At 40.7% G+C, this 20,112-nt stretch overlaps 1 protein-coding gene across 2 annotated transcripts; it reads right to left on the bottom strand.

Annotated features, from left to right (window-relative positions):
- Positions 1-6,653: 6,653 nt before the first annotated feature.
- Positions 6,654-19,679, bottom strand: si:ch73-267c23.10 (serine incorporator 1). 2 transcript variants are annotated; one of them, XM_035632633.1, is made up of 11 exons: positions 19,431-19,679; positions 15,883-16,044; positions 15,217-15,410; positions 13,375-13,454; positions 13,134-13,271; positions 12,879-13,048; positions 11,302-11,392; positions 10,414-10,615; positions 9,359-9,586; positions 9,180-9,269; positions 7,694-7,828 (listed from the first exon to the last, which is right to left on the bottom strand). In XM_035632633.1, the coding sequence occupies exons 1-10, from the start codon at positions 19,467-19,469 to the stop codon at positions 9,215-9,217; spliced, it is 1,359 nt and encodes a 452-aa protein (XP_035488526.1). In that variant the 5' UTR covers positions 19,470-19,679; the 3' UTR covers positions 7,694-7,828; positions 9,180-9,214. The 2 variants fall into 2 exon arrangements, with proteins under 2 accessions (XP_035488524.1, XP_035488526.1); XM_035632631.2 differs by lacking the exon at positions 9,180-9,269 and having other exon boundaries at positions 6,654-7,828; positions 19,431-19,677.
- Between the last annotated feature and the right edge of the window lie 433 nt (positions 19,680-20,112).

The following is a 20,112-nucleotide window of genomic DNA, read 5'->3' as shown; positions in this document are numbered from 1 at the left end:
ACTGGGTTACCCTTCAGGAGTTTTGTCCTTGTTCATGTGTTTGAATCAGTTGTTTCCTCGAAATCAATTTTAGTCTAAGTTTCCAGCTGAATTAAAGGTGATATATAATGGTCATATTCAGGTTGATATTTTTAATTTGGGTTAGCACTTGAAAAGGTTTACATGCTCCAATGTTCAGAAAAGGCATCAGTGTTCTCATACTGCCCATTTCTGCAGCTCTTCTTTTCACTCTCTGTCTGAAACGCCTGGATTTCATGTAGCCCCGCCTCCTGATAAACCCCAGTCTGCTGCGATTGGCCAGCTGGCCCAGTCTGTTGTGATTGGTCAACCGATTTCAAAATGTGTAGGAAATGTCACGCAACTTAACCAGAGAAGAGGTGATTCCTCAGATTGCAGGTGGGGTTACCGCCAAAAGAGTCCAACTGTGACATCACAGTGGGAGAGAAATCTGAACCAGTCGTTCAGAGCCAGGCTGTAGGGTTTAGACAGCTCACGAACAAACGACCAGCAGGCTCCACAGATACACACATGTATGTGCACAAACACTGAAGAAGTCATTTTTGCATAATATGTCACCTTAAAGAACTGTCACTGGGAGATTAAACCAACGAACATTAACACATTGAAAAATCAGTCCCCTATTTCACTCAGTTTATAATGTTATTTTGTGATTTGTATGAAAAAAGCGGCTAACAGGTGGCATCTGGGACTGCTTACACGACGCGTGCACATCAATATGTCAGGGCTCTAACAATATGAAACCTGCAAAAGGGTATTTTGTTTTGTCATCAGCTGAGCGAACAGACTTTTCCTTTTATCACAGCAGATATTTTGACTTGTCATGGCAGCAAAAGTTAATTTGAGGAATCTTTTGTTAATCACGGCTCAGTTGCACAATTCCAGCACCATGGAGTCACCCGCTCATCAACAGTGAACAAAGTTGTTTTTAACGTTATTAGGCTGCATAACAGGCAAAATGGCCGCTAAAAAAAATGTTCTGTGGTTACACAATTTCACTTTATCCATACTTTCAAATTTGGGCTCCTGTGTGTGTGTGTGTGTGTGTGTGTGTGTGTGTGTGTGTACACAAGTCTATTTTCATAATGAATAATGCAATCCTGGCATTAGAGACACAGGGATGAATGGAGAATGAGTGCTGAGCATGGAGGTTCAGACAGATGGCTGCAAAGAAAGAAAGAACAAAGAGTGTTGAATTAACATTTCGGAGCCTGCCGATTTGGATTGACCGCTGCACACTGTCATATAATATGTCAACAGTGCCGTTACATTGAGTTGGTCAACAGGTGAAAGTGAACAAGCTGTTTGACTGCTGTGCCGCCGGCCCCTGTGAATTCCACACAGACTCACAGTTAAGCAAAAAGAAAAAGATAAATAAAGAACTTCTCCTGTCCTTCTGACACTGTAGATGATAATCTACACCGCACAGGCAAAGGCGCGATACTCCGGATCTTTGCTAGAAGTACCAATCTAAGATGTTGATGGGGGCACTATGTCCTGTTACCAGGATCTGCAGTTCATTAGATCAAATAATAATAATGTTTTTTTTATTTTACAGGCTGTCTGTTGTTAAAGCTGGGAATCCTACATTGAGGAACCAGTGCACAGTTAGAGATTGGTATTCTTTTCTCTGGTCTTTATTAGTTGACATTTTTACAAACTCACACCATTACAAGTGTGCTCCTGTTTGCAATGCACCCGTGGATTTGTATCTTTGTATCTTTATGTTATGTGACTGGACAGTGCATATTAATAAACATTTGTGTAAATATAAAAGATTGAGCCAAAAGGCAGATTTTCATCTGCACTCCCTGGCAAAATGTTACAAAATGTTACTCCCTAAAAAGCAAATGACAAAAACAAAACAAGATGGGTTAGGAAAAGCACACATTATCTAAGATAAAAGCAACACTAAAACATGAATAAAATCTACATTTGCAGTGAACAATAGTCCATTTCTAGTCCATTTCTATAGTCCATTTCTTTAATACTGAAGAGTATTAAAGCTATTGAAGCTGCTGAAAGAGAAAAGAATGGAGGGATGAACTGGCCAAGACAGCTACTTATGAGCAGCTTATCCACAAAGTGAATAATGGTTTGAATGTCTTCCAAAAAATCTGGGGTCCTTATTTGGAGTATTATTTGGAGTGAATAGTTAGAAATGATCACCATGACAATTGATGTTTGTGCGTCCCACTCCTGTTCTCCCTGCATCATAGAATTGTTTATGCTCAGCAGATAAACATGAGGTGTAATATTGCTGTGTGATAACCAAATTTTTTTCTTTTCCCTAAATTTCCCTGCCTTTCTTTCTTTAAATCTGTATAGAGTTTGTACAATTCTGATGTACGCTTAAATGTTGAAAAAGCAATAAAAAGGTTGAATCACAAAAGATACAGAATAAACCTTTAAATGAAGATGATTGCCAGGCAAGTTCTTTGGTCTAAGAATGTTCATGGCTGTTTGCTGTCACAATGGCGATGTGAGGTGAGGATATCTGAGTTATGTATAAGCCACGATAAATGAATATATCAGTATATGCGTTTAATGTTTGGGAGGAGAATGAAGCATGTTGCTTTGCTTCCACTAGACAACAATATGTCATGTAAGCGTGGCCTGCTCTCTTGTGGCCTGAAAGGTGCACAACATGCTCACTCGTACTTGAATACAGTACAATGCACGGTACGGTATATCTAGAGGTCTGCACTCTGTACTGCGAACACCAAGGGACGATAAAACTCAAACATCCCTTTGCTTCACCATGAAATTTCCTACATTTCCTCTGTGACATGAAAGCCTCGGTCTTGAAGGTCACCACTCGCCGCAAACACAAGAGGGCAAGATGTGCCGCTGTTACGTAAGTTCAATTCACGGGAAGGGTGTTGATAATAATTTGCAGCCCGCCTGTGTATCCTCTGTTTGTCGCTGCAGAGTATTTCCTGAGTGCAGCCTCCCACAGAAGGCTGAGGTGTCTGTGTGCAGCAGAAGTAACAGACTGTGTTGTTTCTTCAGGGCTCTAACTCGTCCAGGAAGTTGGACATTAATTAGACTAGCTCACACTAATTACCACCGTACGGCGGTGGGAGCGGGAGTGTTCTCTGGCGGGCTGCATGTGACTCTGGGCTTTTTGCAGGGCAGGTGACTGCTGTAGTCGGAGGTGCAAAAGGCAGGTTTGCCCGGGGGCCCGCCGGAGTTACTGAGAGGGGATGAGAAAATAAATGAAGGCAGCGCTGTTGTAACCGTAATAAGGCCATTTCATAATAAAAAGAAATGAAGGGGGATTTTAACCTTCAGTCAATGTGAGATTTACTGTCTGAACGTTCTATGTGATACAAGTAATTTTGTTTACGTCCACGTTTGCTGGCTTTCTCCTCCTTCCGCCTTCTGTATGCACACTACTGCCTGTTAGAGCCACCTGTCGATTGAAGAGTGTGGAACCGTGTTAAGCAGTTGCATCTGTGTCGTGACACCTGCAGATACAGTCCCTGTGCACTCAATACAAGGGGTGAAAGAAACTAAAACCCACAGGGAATCCTTCATTATTTTCCTGACAATCCCCAAAAAGTATTCCAATGTGAGCGCTCCAGGTAAGGCAAGGTTGGTCGGTCCAAAACAAGATACTAAGACGCCATGTGGGGGCTGATCAGTACGTGTTTTTATTTCAATTTTATAGACTAGATAATTAATGGAGAAAATGGTCAGTGGCTTGATCAAAAGTTAAAAACCTTCATTTGATATCTTCAAGTTGTTCTTTCCCAAAACTTTAGAAATTGTCTTGGACGACAAATACGCCGAATTTACTGAACCTGTGATGTGTAACCTGCTGTCCACTATTAGTGAGTTGGTGACCTACTTTAACTAAGAATGAAGTCAGGGACTCAAATTCTAAGGAGGATTTGGCAGAGTCAGAGGGTGCTGAGGAAGTTTCCTAAATCTTGAGGTGACCCGGAAGTTTTTCATCAGCAGCCATGATGAGAGCTGTTCGGATTCTCTTAAAAGCACAGGAAATGTACTTCAATGCTTCCTTTCCTATCTCCTTTAGCATAACAGAAACGATGAAATCCAAAGAAGAAGAAGAAGAGTATGAATATGACCGAGAAGAGACGCACGTCATCATGTAAGTAACAGTTGCCTGATACGAATCATTTACATTTACATCTGATGTCACACGGTGGTAAAACACACCAGCAGACGCACGTCAATAACATTCGACGTCGCATGATGACGTGGTTTAGTGTAAGTCGAGTCAGCTTTTCCTATGATTTTTCCTATGAATCCTCCTTCACGCCTTTGCTTGACCTCAAGACGTTTCCCACTGAGGTCAAGGAATAGTAGATAGGAAAAGACATTAAAAGACAATCCAAATCCTAACCCAGGCTATGCGCATATGGAAGAGAAAGATTTAAAGAGCAATAAGGACATTAAAATTAACACTTATGTGGACAAAAAAAACGAATCTACCAAAGATAAAACAAAACCTTAAGCTTTTCCTATTTTAACTGCTGAACAACTCAGATATATGTTTCACAGGTTTGAAACAGCGCTACAAATAATAAATGATGCAATATGAGCAGGTTAGGGTTGGGGGTCCATCATGGAATTTTACTGAAGATCACTGCAGCATATCAAAAAATCTGAGGATAATAATCACATTCAATTTCCAACATTCATTCAAAGACCTTTGATGAGAAAATACATTCAATTTTATGTTGGGTAGATTCCTGTGGGGTTGCAGGTTGACCTTCATCATCAGGTCCTCAGAGGAAACCATAATTGGGCCTGTGAGGAGACCTCAGCAGCATCAATCTCTCATTTCAAATCTCTACCACATTAATCAATACACTCATGTACAGTAGCACCAATTTAACAACAAAAACATGCTGTAGTGTTATTTCTATCTGTCGGTGTTACAAGGGCTTCATGTAATATTGCGGTGAATGACAATCACAACACAAGAATTACAGAGGAAACAAACGTTTCTTAACACCTTCTGAGGAGCAGCTCATTTCATGTTCCATCGCACGTTTCATCTCCCATACTTTGCGTGTGTCGCCTCTCAAGCTGCCAGGTCTTTTTTTTGCATGAGTTTAAAGCTCCCGCATCCCTGCATCTACGGTGTAGTTCACTTCTGCCCAAAGCGCCTCGTTTACCTTGGTTTTTTTTTCTCCAGCTCTGCACTCATCTGCACTTGTCCCCTGGCTGGTGAGTGCAGTAGAGGTAAAGAGAGAAAAGGTGTGTGTGTTTGTGTGTGTGTGTGTGTGTGTGTGTGTGTGTGTGGTGGAATCACAAATAGATGGCAGTGAAAAGGAGTGATGCAGGTGATTGCACCTAAAAAGAACCTCGATTATGTAGTATCGGGCTTTCACTCAAGCATGTTCTGGAGTACTTGAGAGATTCATGTGCTTTTAAGGAGACATCAGTTTTTCCCCTTCCTTCAGTGTGTTATATAGGTTTTTTTGTTTATTTAAAAGGTCTGCAAAGTAAAAAAGGACAAAGTGTGTGGTAAAGGGAGCTCCTCTCCCCGACAGAAAACACTGCTCCTGGAGCTCCTGAAAAGCCTCGTCAGTAGTCCGGCTGATACTTCTGTAACATCATGATACAGTATATATCAGGATGAGTGTAGGCTAGGGGCTAATCTGGCATTCCCCCCAAACAAGGCCAGGTGAGGCAAAAGCAGAGGCAGACACTTCCTACACGCGCAGGAAGTGGTTGACCAATCACAACAGCATGGGCAAGCTGGCCAATCAGAGCAGCCTGGGCTTCATTGGAAGGGAGGGGCCTAGGGAGGCGAGACCGGAGCTAAAACCAAGTGTTTCAGACATAAGCTGGAAAGAGGAGCTGCAGGAATGGACAGTCTGAGGCAACTGATGAGTTCACGGAACATAAGAGCATGTGAACCTTCTCAAGTAATAACCCAAGTTAAAATTAGGAACCTGAATATGAGCATAATATGTCTCCTTTAAGTAAGATGTGGGGATGAATGTCAAATGTGGATGTAGTCTAACATTCAACAGGATATATAGCCTATAGGTGTAATAGAGGAGAAATGTCTCTTATTCCCTATGATCCCTTATACAGTATAATTATTGAGTCATGATCCTCCAGGATTTAATGATTCTGGCTATTATTATTGAGTAGCAAGCTGGCTAAGCAAGCCAGTTTACTACGTGTATGATGTGTACTACATTTTTGGCAAATCCTTTCAATCCAATTATGTTTAAACTTACCTAAATGTCTGAGAACAGCTGTTGTAGAACTGCAATAATCTTATGTGTGAGCTAGCTTCCCTGCTGTTGCAGTCATTCACTCTTTTCATATCCAGTGTCACAATAAACAGACTATGCATCATATTTGTGTAAAATCCTGTGACATTACTCTACCTTGGTCAGCCTACATGGTTCTTTGGCTGCTGAGGTTGCTGGTTCAATTTCCTCTGCTTGCCAACAAATGCAAGTGTGTAGCACAACTTGTGTTTGGGACAGTGTATTGAACTACACCTCCCACACTCAGGGGGACCCCGAGTGTAGGTGAGAGCAATTCTTAGATTGTGTCGCTTTAACTGCTTCATCTTCAAATCTTCATCCTGAGGGTTAATTTTCAGCATACGTACATGTATATAACAGTTTACAGGCTTATTACCAGACAAAGCATTTGTTTTGTTTATTGTAATGTTTGTTCTGTAAATGGTTTGGTTTGATGTATTATTCCAAATAATCAGATCAAATGTAAATGACTAAATGTAAAACCAAACCAGTCTTGAAAAAATTAAACAGAAGCACTACGGAAAACTCACATCCTGCTTGTCAGATAGCAACTAATGTGAATCACAAGGCATTTGGGCAGTGTTGCTATTTAATAAAACTGTGGTGGGATTCATAAATATATATATAACCATTTGCCAAACATATTTTTTCTCATTTAGAAAAGATAACAATTTTCAATTAAGTAAAAATTAAAAGCTTTTCTATACTATTCATACAACTATTTTATTGTATCTGTGTTCAGTGCATTTCTGTCACATTTACATTTAATATCTTAATCCTAAATACTTGGCAGAAATTTAAACTGACTTTAAGTCATTTTGCAGAAATGTGTCAAGTCTGTCAGCATTGGTTGACTACACTAATGTAGTTAACATTGCTCTCAACATATTAGAATTTCAAACCTTTCACATTCATATAAGGCAGGGATGGGCAACTTTGATCCACAAAAAAGTAATCCTCATTACAAGAGGGCCAGATTGTGACTTTGCACTTCCACCACTGGGATATTGTAACCAACCCTCAGTACTAACATTGCAACGAGGACAGCTATAAGACTAAAAGACTTTAAGCAGTGTTTGGAAAGGAAAGGAAAGATCACATTTGATTTGAATTCGGACTGATTTCTTATGTTGTTGTTGTTACAGCAGAAATTAAAACACAAAAAATTTAATTGGAAATGAAAAAAAAAGTGCCTCAATACAAAATATATGATTGTCACGTATGTCTAATTAATGAGCAGCTGCTACTGACTGATATAAAATCCATACAGTATTTACCTTTACCTGAAACAGCTGTTATGGCACCTCCAGCTTAAAGTGTAAAAAACATTCTGACAATAATATTTAGGCAACGCGGCTGGAGTTTGAGAACAGGTTTGCGGAGGATGAAGTGCAGTCGCCGGTGTTCCCGATCAGCTGAAGTCTCGGTTGGTGAGGATCATGGGGGCCAGCAGGGTCCAGATGTACAGGGCCAGACACACCCAGCTGGAGCTGATCTTCACCCACACTGCTGGCCACTTGCTGGTCACGGTATAGTCTGCTTCAGGGCTGTCGTGAGAGCACAACAAAAGACCCTTCAGTCACCATCATTTACCTTTTTGGCACCAGCACACACACACATATATAAATATATATATATATATATATAAATATATATATATATATAAATATATATATATATATATATATACGGGACATCTGCCCTTTGCAACTTGAGTTACAGGTTAGAATTTTTTTTTATTTACGTGATTGTTTGTTATTTCATCCTGTTGGTTAGTGGAGTCTTTGAGGATTTAGACACAGACAAAAGTGAAGCCAATGTGGGAGAACCGGAAACCTGTATTCCCTCAAACGACCAGCAGAGGGGGACTCCACTACTTGCAAAAAGGAGTCAGTTTCTATACAAGCGTATGAGAGAAAAACTTTTCTTCTCACACGATTTATAAGGTCAGCAAAGATTTACCCGAGGAGTTTATGGTCCCAAACTCTAGTTTTAAGTCTTCTTCAACACATGGTGCCATATGGAGTAAGATAGAGAGTAAAGCATGGTATGCACTTGTTACCGTGTGATACTATAAATATGTAAAGATGCAAAGAAAGATATATGATGACACCATACATGGTATATCTCATAGTGCATATTATATTGTATTGATTGACAGATATTGTACATTATATGTAATATATATTGCTATATTATAATATGAAATAATATTGAGTCGTAGTTGATTTAAGAGTAAAGAATAAGATGTGGGATAAATCTGCTGAAATTAATTTATATCTTGTTATAAAATATAGATTAGTGGTGATTAATATATAATAAATAATAATTATGAGAAATATAATAATTAATAAAATATTAATAATGATGGAGAAGGGGTGGAATTAAATAAGTTAAACTTCTTCCCTCTCCTTTTAGAGTACGTCAATTGAATGGTTTTTTTTGTGTTTAAATTATTTGTGTTATTTTTTTTTTGTCTGCCTTCAATGGTACTATCATTCAGCTTTATTGTTCTTATTTATTGTTTTTGTTTACAGTTTTAACTGTATTTACATAGTCGAAATAAACATTTCAATCAATCAAAAATTCAAGGCTTCGAAATGGTAGTGGGTGACGTGCCACGTGAGAACAACAGAGTTTGACCCCAGTGACTCAAATCAGAGGCCAAAACAACGACCAATGGTGATACTGACGTGGCACTTGCCCCCTCCGAGGCAGAGATTAAGAAAATGTAGCACACACAGGATATTAGAGGGAAGTGGTTTGAGACTCCTCAAAATATGGTTTCACACAAATCATCTCAGATGCTGACTAGGCTCCCTATGCAGTTAACAACAGTATCTAATCTAAAGCTTACTTTCAATGGGTCCTACAGTACAGACGAGTAAAGAGTTTGACCTGGTTTGAATGAAACCATCAGCACATCACTGTCTCTAGCTCAGATCCATAGGTGAAGGCTCCTGTTGGTTGGTTTCAACTCGGAGACACCTGTTAGAAAGACTAATCTTTAGCCTTTTCCTATGAGGGCTGAACTGGTCCACTGTACTGGAGTGTTTTGAGAGGGGGGGTGTACTGACCTATACCAGTTGGTGAGGGTCATCATGATGTACAGCGACGCCAGGAAGAGCATAAAGTGGAAGAAGGAGTAGCTGTACTGAACCATGTCCCGCTCATTGTCCTCCACCCGCCTGGGTCCGGTAGACTCCTCCGATAGGTCCGAGCTGCTGCCGCCCTCGGCCAGGATGGCTGAGTCTTTGGAGGCCATGGTCAGCTTGTTCACCTGACTGGTGCTGGATGAACGAATGCTGTGGACAAAACAGGGTGGAGTGGATAGTTAACCCCAAAGACCCTAAAGCATCTATCTATATCTATAACTTACGTTGACAAGTCCCTGCTCCAGAGCGCTGATCAGCTGTTTATTCAAAATGTATCAATACCGAACATGTGTCCAAATTCAACATTGCACTCTCTTGGGCCTGAAACAACACACATGCCAAGTGTCAGACTGATAAGATGAACAGTTCTCCAGATATAACTGAAAGACAGACACATTTCTTAGATAATTAGCAGGATTAGTAAGAAGATGTATCCAGCAGTGGAGAGTAGCCTCTCTGCTGGCCTTAAATATTAAATATATATGTCTAAAAATGAACTCCATTTCTTTGAAGAACAAAAAACATATGCATGATAGTGGAAATTAAATAAAAGTCATAATACAGACAGAATTATGGTCTTAAAAATATGAAGAAAAATCATCCGACACATATCGCAATATCCTCAGGATATAATCTGATCATAATTTTATACAAATTGCTCCTTTAACTCAAAATTCCTGCAGGAATCAAATTCCCATTAATAGCCCTGTGCTGTTATTGTTTTAATGCAAAGAATGATATTTTCAGAATAAGCTACTTTGCCCCCTTTTTTGTAATTGTATGTGGGTGGGGGTCAGTGTCCATACGATACAGGTTGTAAGAATATTAATGGACTGATTCTTTTGAGTAGTTTCTCCTAAATTGGCTAGTAAGTTACTTTTTACCTTAAGGTGCTTTGTGAATATGGGCGCTGGTTTCCCTTTCTGATTGTATTATTATTATATATATTATATCTAACCCTGGAGCAGTAAGCCTACCTGGAATATAGGATGCACAGGACAAATATGACAAGCCCCACGATGCTCTGGGCATCCCACCACTGCAGGTATGGAGACGTAAGGACAGGCTCCTCTGTGCCGATGATCACCACGGCTGTCTGGTTGTCCATCTCCAGAGGGGCCAGCGTGGGAGCCGTGATCTGATGGAAGATGCTCAGCAGGCTGGGGTTACATGCTCGATCTGAGAGGAGGGCGGAAAGAAAGCACATGTTTGGATCTATAGCATTGTGTATCAGATGGAATGTAACAGAAATATATTCTGAAAATATGCGACCTAGTCTTCAGACATGCTCCTTACATTCACATGTTTGTGTGACAAAATTCTTCAGAGCACATGGGATCCATGAAAGTAGCTTGAAAACTCTACTTAAACCATTTCAAATTAATAGTCATGCTATATACCTTTGCATATTCTATGGCGAAATGAATTAACTAAAAAGTGTGAATATGCACCATGTATTTCGCGCAGAACCACCAAAAGCGATGCATAGCAGAAATACTATTTCTGCAGTCCATAACTGCACCATTATTGTCGTTTAATTATTAAATAAAATTACATTTTCTTTGCATAACGCCAAAATACAACTTACACTATCTCAAGGCACTTTACATAATGAGGTCGAGACCTCACAATATTACAGAGAAAACCCAATAGTTCCCACACCATGGAGAAAAAAAACTCCCTTTTATCAGGAAGACATTTCAATCTGCCGCAACCGGTTGGAGTTAGAGGAGAGAAATGGGGGAGAGTGGAGGTGGGTGGAAAGAGGAGAGAGAGAGAGAGAGAGAGAGAGAGAGAGAGACCAGGAACAGTTGTGTGACTGATGTTTTTAGCTATGTCAAATTGATTATTTTGCATCAACTTACCAGGCTCATTGGTCATAGCAGACCAGGTCAGAAACATGGTATACAGGGTGATGATGGAAGACTGTAGAAGACCTGAACGTGGCTGAGATTCCTGGACGCACAGATGAAATAGTAAGCAATGTTTAAATTCAGAAAATGTACTTTTTACACGTAAATGTTGAATTGAGTTGAGCAGGCATGGCACTTTTCATTTATAAATCTGCATTCACATGCTGAGTGCTTTCCATTACAACGGTAGCATGTTCGTTGCACCACAGTGACTCTTTTAAAATCCTTTCAAGAAAAGAATGAATATGACCGAGAAGGGACGCACGTCATCATGTAAGATACCGTTGCATATGAAGCTCCATCTCATACCATACGGTGGTCATGTGGATAAATATGAGTGGGCAGAAGCGTGAGCAAACATTCACAATGTGAAACCTTTTTGTTTCGGTTTTGTACCCTATATTATTACTTTTATTTCAATTCCAACCTTGGTAAAATACATATTTTTCACTGTGTTGTTCCTGTTTACCCTGCATGAATAAACCTGCTAAGAACACGAAATATAAGATGCCCTTTTTGTAGTCCATCTTTGGAAATGTCTCACCACGGCAGAAGCACATCAATAACATCCGCAGTCGCATCTTTACATAGTATAGTGTAAGTGGAGTCGGATTGTCTCAGCACAGCTGTCGGCTTCTCCTAAGTCCTAAAAACCCTCCTTTATACCCTTCCTTCATCTCATGACGGTTTCCATTGAGCTTAAGAAAAAAGTGATTCAGAAAAGGTGTCTATCCAAAAAATTCCCACTCATTGTCAATACAGTGCAGGATAGTTATCAAAACTTTACTCCGACACAAATCGATGATCTTGTTAATAGTACAGCAGCCTCACTACGTAACTCACTCGACACTGTCGCCCCTCTGAAAAGCAAAGATAGTTTAACAGAGGAGGATAGCTCCATGGTACAACGCACAAACACGTGCTTTAAAACAGACGTAACCTACGTGACGTCTGTTTTAAAGCAAGAAAGGAAGTGACGTTCCACTGATCTAGAAGATTCTCACCCAGACTTGAAAAAGTATTTAATTATATATAAGAAAACCATCCGAAATGCTAGAAACGCATATTACTCTTCACTAAAACTGTAGAGGAAAATAAAAACAACCACAGGTTCCTCTTCAGCACTGCAGCAGGCTGGCAGAGAGTAGAAGCTCTACTGAACAGTCTATTCCTCCAACTCTTAGTAGCAATGATTTCATGACCTTCTTTACTAATAAGATTATTATCATGAAAAAAACAACTAAATTATGAGCTTCTTCCCACTAATAGCACAGACACACTGTCCAGTACAGTAGCCTCGGAACCAACAGTATTGCCAAATTTATATCTAGACTGATTTTCCCCTATAGATCTGTCTGAGCTGACTTCACTGGTCACTTCAGCCAAGCCATCAACCGGTCTTTTACATCCTATAAAGGGTATTCATTAAATTGTGAACCTCACGGTTTTGCAATTTTGCATCATTGATAGGACTACATCTGCCTGACAAATGAGTGTTTGATGCTGAAGCACTGTTCTCTGTCCTGTACCTGTACTTTGGGCAGCACAGAAATAACCGAGGCCACAATGCAGAACAACATGTTGAAGCTGATGAAGAACTTGTTGACGAAGCATCCATTGGGCTTGGTGTAGAAGACGAAGAACAGTACGACGGCAGTAAATGACAGGATGTAGTTGAGTACTGTCACCACCAGCAAAGCTAAAAACAAAAAGCCGAAATGAGAAAGAGTCAGAGATAGATAGATAATAAATCATGTAACCGGGGCAGAGTTTGAGTCTCTTACCTCCATACCAGGTCCTGGAGTTGCCACTTTCCAACTTGTCTATCCAGGACTCGTTCCAGGAGTGGGCAAAGTCCACCAGGAGCACCAGCTGGATCAGAATGAAAAAGAAAGCTCCACCGGAACCCACCACAAACCACGCTGCAATAACATGAGCCCACAGGTCATTCAATTACCTGTATATCACACATGATCAAATCTGTTTATATTGGAGGTTTACAAAAGTTTAAAACAAAGTTCTCACTGTAGGTAAAAGGCCCATCCGGAATGTAAAAGGCACCCACTGTAACTGCTACCAAGGCCACAAACTTAAAGAACCAAAATCTGTAAACAAAGAGTTAATTGACACAGTTATTATATGAATTACATAAGTATACAGGAGGCACTTGATTATCAAATGGCAGAAAACACACAAATTTGGGATTGCAAGATATAAATACCAATAGTTTAACTTGTGTGATATGATTGACTTGCCACTCATTTTTAATTTTCACCAATAGTTTAACTTATGTGCCTGAATTAGAAAACGTCACTGTGAGGTCGTCACTGTGATGTCATTACTGCGCTTGCAGTTACCTCCATCGGGTTATTTTGTGTCAATTATAGTCAGCATTACAGTCATCCTCTCATCATCTGTTCGCAACAACCACTTTTATTTATTTTGACAAAAGCTCTCTCTACTTCACTCATGTTCAGATCAGAACTGTCACTAGCACAAGCACCGATTATTTAAAATTTTGATTAACTTATGACACCAAGTTTTCCCCCAGTTGTGTATACAGTATACAGTAGGCCATTATTCTTTAAATAAATGTATTTTTTCTAAAATAATTTATTTTCTAATCAAATATGTGGGACAGCTGTAAAATAATTTTCATATAAAAAAGTATCCATGATGAACCCACACTATATTCGCTCTACTTCAGTCCATATACAGTAAACATACATGCTACATTCTCATTAGCGTGGCTATTGGTCAATGTGTGCTGTGATGTGCCATCCTCAGATTTTATTTACTTTTGAAAAATAAATAAAGATATTTCAAAATGAGTCAAATCAAAAGTGGTAGTCCCTATAATATTTATAAAAGAAAAGATATCGGCATCCCCAACTGCAGCCATGTTTAAAAATAACCATGGCTCAAAGAAAATATGACCCCTTGGGGTGATCATGAATTGAAGTGTTCAACCCTGGACTTGTCCTTTTTCATTGCTGGTCAGACCAAGTGACAAAAATCAAGACCTTAGTAAATGGATCAGAAATGCCCTGTAGCTGCAGCTGTAATGAAAATCTCGAGCCATAAAATGTGACAAAGGTCAGCCGCTGAACAACATGTTGTATAATTATAACTAACACATCTGACGTAGTGACCTGGGGCCAGTTTCAGGAAGCAGGTTTAGTGAAAAGTCAGAGTTACTTCCCTCAGAGTTGAGTGAAACTGTGGGTTTTTGGGTTTCAGAAAGCCACTTCTGCTAAACTTGGAGTCAGGTACTATGGCCACATACTGTACGCCATGAAGCTAACCTGCTCCCTAACACTTTCGTGGTGTTCCCTAGTCACAGACCCACAAGACTTAAGAATAATACCACATGATTACAGGTATCACCTTAACAAATTTTTCATTATTTAGTATGAAGCATAGTGATTTTAAACACTAATCAATGAATGCAGTATATATTTTCAGTGTTTTTCAGTACACTGAGTATAAATTAGTGGGTTACACCACTGACTTATTGTTATCAGCTGGTCTGAAAACCATAAGAAATCCTGCCAAAAGTTCTGTGAGAAATAAAACAGTAGTATTCCATAACTCAGTCATGTTGCTGGCTATGTGTGTCTTCCCTTAGGGGAGTTGATTATTTGTCTTACAGTTGAGTATGAGGCTTTAAATGCTAGGTTAAGCAAAGTGCATCCCGAGAAATGCATTATTAATATTTTATTTTACGAGTGGGGAAAAGGTTGTATCAGATTAGCATCTGATCGGCATTGGATCGGACACAAAAAAGTTGTATCGTCCCAGCCCTAGTTGAAACTCAGAGTTTTCTTAACCCACCCTTCCTAACTGTAGGGTTTTTGCAGTCCTTACCCATTATGGATGGCAGCACGGGGGTCTCTGCTGTTCTTGATATTGGCCATAAGAAAGGAAAATCCCAGGAACCATATACTCATGCCAAAGCAGACGCGGTACACGGCCTTGTAGCCCACAAACAATTCACAGTTGATATCAGCCTGTAGGCCCGGGACAGAGGAACCTGCCCCTTCTTTACAAAAGCCTGGGATCTACAAGAAAGCAAAAGGAATTCAGATTTTAACTTTACAAAGTATGTGTAAACAATGTCAAGATGATCAGGAGCTGGAGCTCATGAGATAAGTAAGAGAAGATGCCATGTTGGCCATGTGGTCCTACGCAACAAAGACCAGAACAAAGATGAATGTAAATACAGATGTTGAGCGTATGACCGAGAGAAATTAACTCTTGTGAAAATTGCACACTTGACATTTGTATGTTTAAGATACAGCAGTTTCCAAATATCACCACATACTATAAAACATCCAGCAGAAGGAATGAGCCAACAGCAGAGAATATACGATAATCCTGACATGTCTACCTTCAGGTTTTCAGGTTTTAGCAAAAATGGAAAACGTTCACCGATTCCAGCTTCTCGAGTATTTTGTTCTGGTTCCTTAATCTTATATATCAAAATATTTGGGGGGGACCTGAACTGTTAAATAAATAAATAAGACGTCATACCCTTCTGAGCTGCTCGTCCACGCCTGGTGACAGCATGACGCACGAGACGATGGTCCCCAGCAGCAAGACGAAGGCGTAGATGATTCTGGTAACGGTGGAGTTCCTGCTGCTCGGACAGCAGCTGCACATCAGACATGTCGCGCTGCTGCACAGGCATGGTACCTGGGGACCGACAACGTGAAAGGCCGTCACCTCATGGACATCGATGCAGGCAGCTTTACAACGACATTGGGTTTTACCCAATCAACATGTGGCGGTCACTGTTAGGATGTATGGGCACTGAGAAGAGTACAAATATTTGAAGTTCATTATGACAATGTGGCAGGTCAGAGGGCATCAGCTGAGTAGGGGGGCTCCTTCAATGTGGCTGAGGTCATGTTTGCGTTCACACTGGTAGATGAATGTGTCCCAGGCCAGTGGAATGTATGTGTTCAGATCTCAAATGCATCCTCAATCCATATTGGTTATATGTTCTCACCCGCTGGATAGAGCTGGATCATGCTTCCGTGTCTACTGACAAGTTTCATGGAGATGCTGATTTTCTATTTCCAACAGGACTTGGCAATAGTTGTGGTACCGTGGGCACGTTCTAACTGATTTCACTTACCATGATATTACTGTGCTCGATTGGCCAGCCAACTCCCCCGACGTGAATCCCAATGGGCTATTTGCACAACCATGTCGGGGGATCTGCTTAGTACTGCTCAACTGTTTCTGGTCCGGTTCAACAACGGCGCAGTTTCGTAAGCTGATCAGTTACGAAGTGTCCGCTGCAGCACCTTCGTGTGAGAGGTGACGGAGAAAATGATCCCGTCGTTGACCAGCCATCGTCTTCTCAGGTCGGAAACCCTTGAAAGCTCAGTACGCCGTTAAATTTCGATGACGCCGAACAAAGTGCGACACAGCAGTGCTCTGGGTACTTCTTCCTCTGTTTTGAAAATGTCCCATTTCGGACATTTTCCTGCGTATCACTCGTGACCATGGCTCAGTAACGGGAAACAGACCGGAAACAGACGAGCAGCATTATTTTGAAACAGAAGGACGTCACGAAGCCTAGTGAATGTAGTCCATTGTCCAGAGGAAGATGAGAAACACCCGACCCAACAATACAAACGACCTTAAGGCTTCAATAAGCCTCAGCAGTGCCACAGGCTGATCGGCTCCATGCCACAGTATCTAATTTCCCTGAACTGGTGGGCACAGTAGTTTTTAGCAAACAATACTCAGTCAGGAGGAAATGGAGAGGAAGTCCATCAGCTGCACACCTTTGTTTCAGAGGTGAGTTGGCAGCAGAGCAGTTGGTGTGGGAGTGTGTGTGTGCGTGCCTTTCAACAGCAGTAATACACACAAGACATGATATAAAACAACATCGGTCAGTAGAGATTACTGGTTAATGGTCTGTACTTATATAGCGCTTTTTCTAGTCTTATCAAATAACTCATTCACACAACGCTACTCCACGCAGCATGTTTTTTTAAATTTTTATGTCCAAAATCCTCCATACACTGCCTGCACAGCCGCCAGGGGCAAGTTAGGGTTAAAGGGGCAGTATTCCAATACACTTTTTGTAATAATTCAGCGAATGTTTATCACGGCCAGCTAGTTTTTTTGCCAAAGCGAATTGCTTTGTAAATTGAAAAACAAAAAAAGGGGCAGGCCGCACCAAACCACACTGTGTGTGCAGTTTGTAAAAATCACTCCCCGACGCCTTAAGAGCCGTGCTAGATGGACGCAAAGGGGTTTCGGCCTTGTGGTTAGCGTGTCGGTCTCCCGTACCAGAGGCAAAAATTCAACCACAAAAAATATTTCTCTTAAATCGCTAACTGCCCCTTCGAGTGTCTTGCCCAAGGACACGTTTTGGCATATGTTGCTTTGGAAATCGCTTACTGCCCCTTTAATCGATAACAAAACATGAACTGTAAAACTGAGGGACATATTTCAGTCAAGGGCGAGTCCCTTCATAGAAGACTTTAACATAAACCACTATCTACACTACAGTCTCTCTGTCACACACACACACACACACACACACACACGCACGCACGCACACAACCGATTGGAGTCAAGAGATACAGAAGGCCCAGATATTGTCAACAAGTTAATACCCTGCCAGACAAGGTCGGCTTAGTGCGGCCACAGACGGGGCCACGGTGACGTGTGCCATGGATAGTAGCACATGACCGACCAAGCCACGCTGAGTGTGTCAGCGTGAACAAAAGTAAACCCTCAGATGTGTCCATTGGCGTAAAAGTGACAAAAGTGTGGGCTGCGTTTTCCATCACGTCCTTGACTGAGAAGTACAGACGAGGGAAATAGAACTGGAATTATAAATCCTGTATTTGTCTAATTGACCACAATTTCCATAATCTGATAATCATTTGATGTGCTTGAACTAAATATAGAAGCTCAAAAACGTTTTGCTGATAGCAGTTTAGAAAGATGGGGATTTTTGTTTTCCTCTCTATTTCAAAATCAGCGTAAGTTCAGTACCTAGGACGTTTGAATGTTTGATTGTTGTTCAACTTGTGCCGTGGGTTTGTCATTATTTTTGATTTTTGATAACCAACTATTTTGATAATCAATTAAAACAACTAGTTTTTATGAACAAATAAAAGAGTCAATATTCTCTGATTTCAGCTTCTTAAATGTGAATATTTTCTGGTTTCCTCGCTCCTTTATGACAGTAAACTAAATATCTTTGGTGTGTGGACAAAACAAAACATCATCCTTTGGTTTTGGGAAACACGATCAACATTTTTTCACCATTTTGTGACATTTTATGGACCTAACAACTAATCGATTAATTGATAAAATAATCGACAGATTAATCGATTATGAAAACTAATCGTTAGTTTCAGCCCTCATAAAGTGTAAAGTTGTTAAATTCATAGATGAGCAGCCGACAGAACAAATGAATCGAAGAGAGTGAAGTGTTTTCACTGTCCAGCACCCTAAGCCCTTTATCCTCTGGAGGTAATTGTTCCAACTCAAGCCAGTTATCCAAAACGGATCCTCTCCACACTTTGAGTTCTTCTGCTCTCGTACCATTATATGTTGTGTTCTAGAACATGGCTCCTTGTTGTTTTCCCTCCGCAACGAGGCAACAAAGCAGAGTTAATCCAATTAATCACGTGTAAACAGATGAGCGGGCATGTTACGAGGAACCCGTTCACGGTTCATCTTCTGCGCCTCTGCGCCTCTTAGAAAAGAGTTGGATCCAGGTCACAGTGACACTTAACTGAAAACGCATGACAGTCTGTGGATCAACCCGGATACATATTTCTTTTAGACATACGATTCTATTTCCATCTACATGATAAGTTATGTGAAATGGAGGCTATGTCAAGAAAGACGCTGCACATCTTCAATTAAATCATTAGATTCATTAGACGGAGTGCGTAACGAAACACCAGAGACTTGAGTGGAGTTTGGCGCAACGTTCTCTCCGGCCAGTGGAGCGGGACGCAGTGTACATGTCACTGCGCGGCGTCGTTGCTCCTCGCGTCCTCACCACGACTTACTTAAGTTTCTGCGAAATCGCTACTTACCCAACTCGCGAACGACAGGGCGCCCAGGACGGCTCCCATCGCCGGCCAGCTCCAGGAGCGAAGCGCACCGTGCGTAAAAGAGCGTGTTCTTCCTCCTCCCGGCGGTCCTCTGTCTTCTCTCCAGGGCGGGACGTCTCAGTCCGCCGTGAGCGCGCGGCTGCTGGACGGGACAGAGGAGGTCACAGTCTGTGCCCCTCCGGGTCGTCTTCCGAGTCACTGTTATGATTTTCTCTTTCTCCTGCTCAGCGCGTCTGCGCCCGCGTCACGGCGAGACACGTCACTGCGACGTCACCCTGTGGCGAACCACGGGATCTATTTCATTATTATTGATACAAAGTGTCAAATATTGATGATTTCATAATTATTCATTACACAATGTCTACAACTAATTGTTTAGAAAAACCAATTAACACCTGCTTCGGATGAAATATAGAAAATGCACAGTGACGTTTCCACTCCCCTTATATTCAAATAATATTTTTCTTATATATTTCTTTTCTTTTTTTCATTTACTTATTTATATCTTTATTTTATGTATGAGTATTTATATATGCAAATGTATTTATTATGTTATTACATTTTATTTTATTTGTCTATGTAATTTTTTTCTAAAGTATTTATTGTTATTACTTTGTGTATGCATATGTGTATATGGCATTTAGGGATATCTCTCTCTATAAAT

Source organism: Scophthalmus maximus, chromosome 6, assembly GCF_022379125.1.
Source record: "Scophthalmus maximus strain ysfricsl-2021 chromosome 6, ASM2237912v1, whole genome shotgun sequence".
Taxonomy (NCBI): domain Eukaryota; kingdom Metazoa; phylum Chordata; class Actinopteri; order Pleuronectiformes; family Scophthalmidae; genus Scophthalmus; species Scophthalmus maximus.
The sequence above is the reverse complement of the archived record's forward strand: the minus strand, read 5'-3'. Positions and strand labels throughout refer to the sequence as shown.

Excerpts from the sequence above, each read along its gene's own strand:
- si:ch73-267c23.10 (XM_035632631.2), bottom strand. The coding sequence starts at position 19,469 with ATGGGAGCCGTCCTGGGCGCCCTGTCGTTCGCGAGTTGG. Across the intron at positions 16,045-19,430 it reads CCCTGTCGTTCGCGAGTTGG|GTACCATGCCTGTGCAGCAG; the intron begins GTAAGTAGCGAT and ends GTCGGTCCCCAG. Across the intron at positions 11,393-12,878 it reads CTGTGCTGCCCAAAGTACAG|GAATCTCAGCCACGTTCAGG; the intron begins GTACAGGACAGA and ends CTGTGCGTCCAG.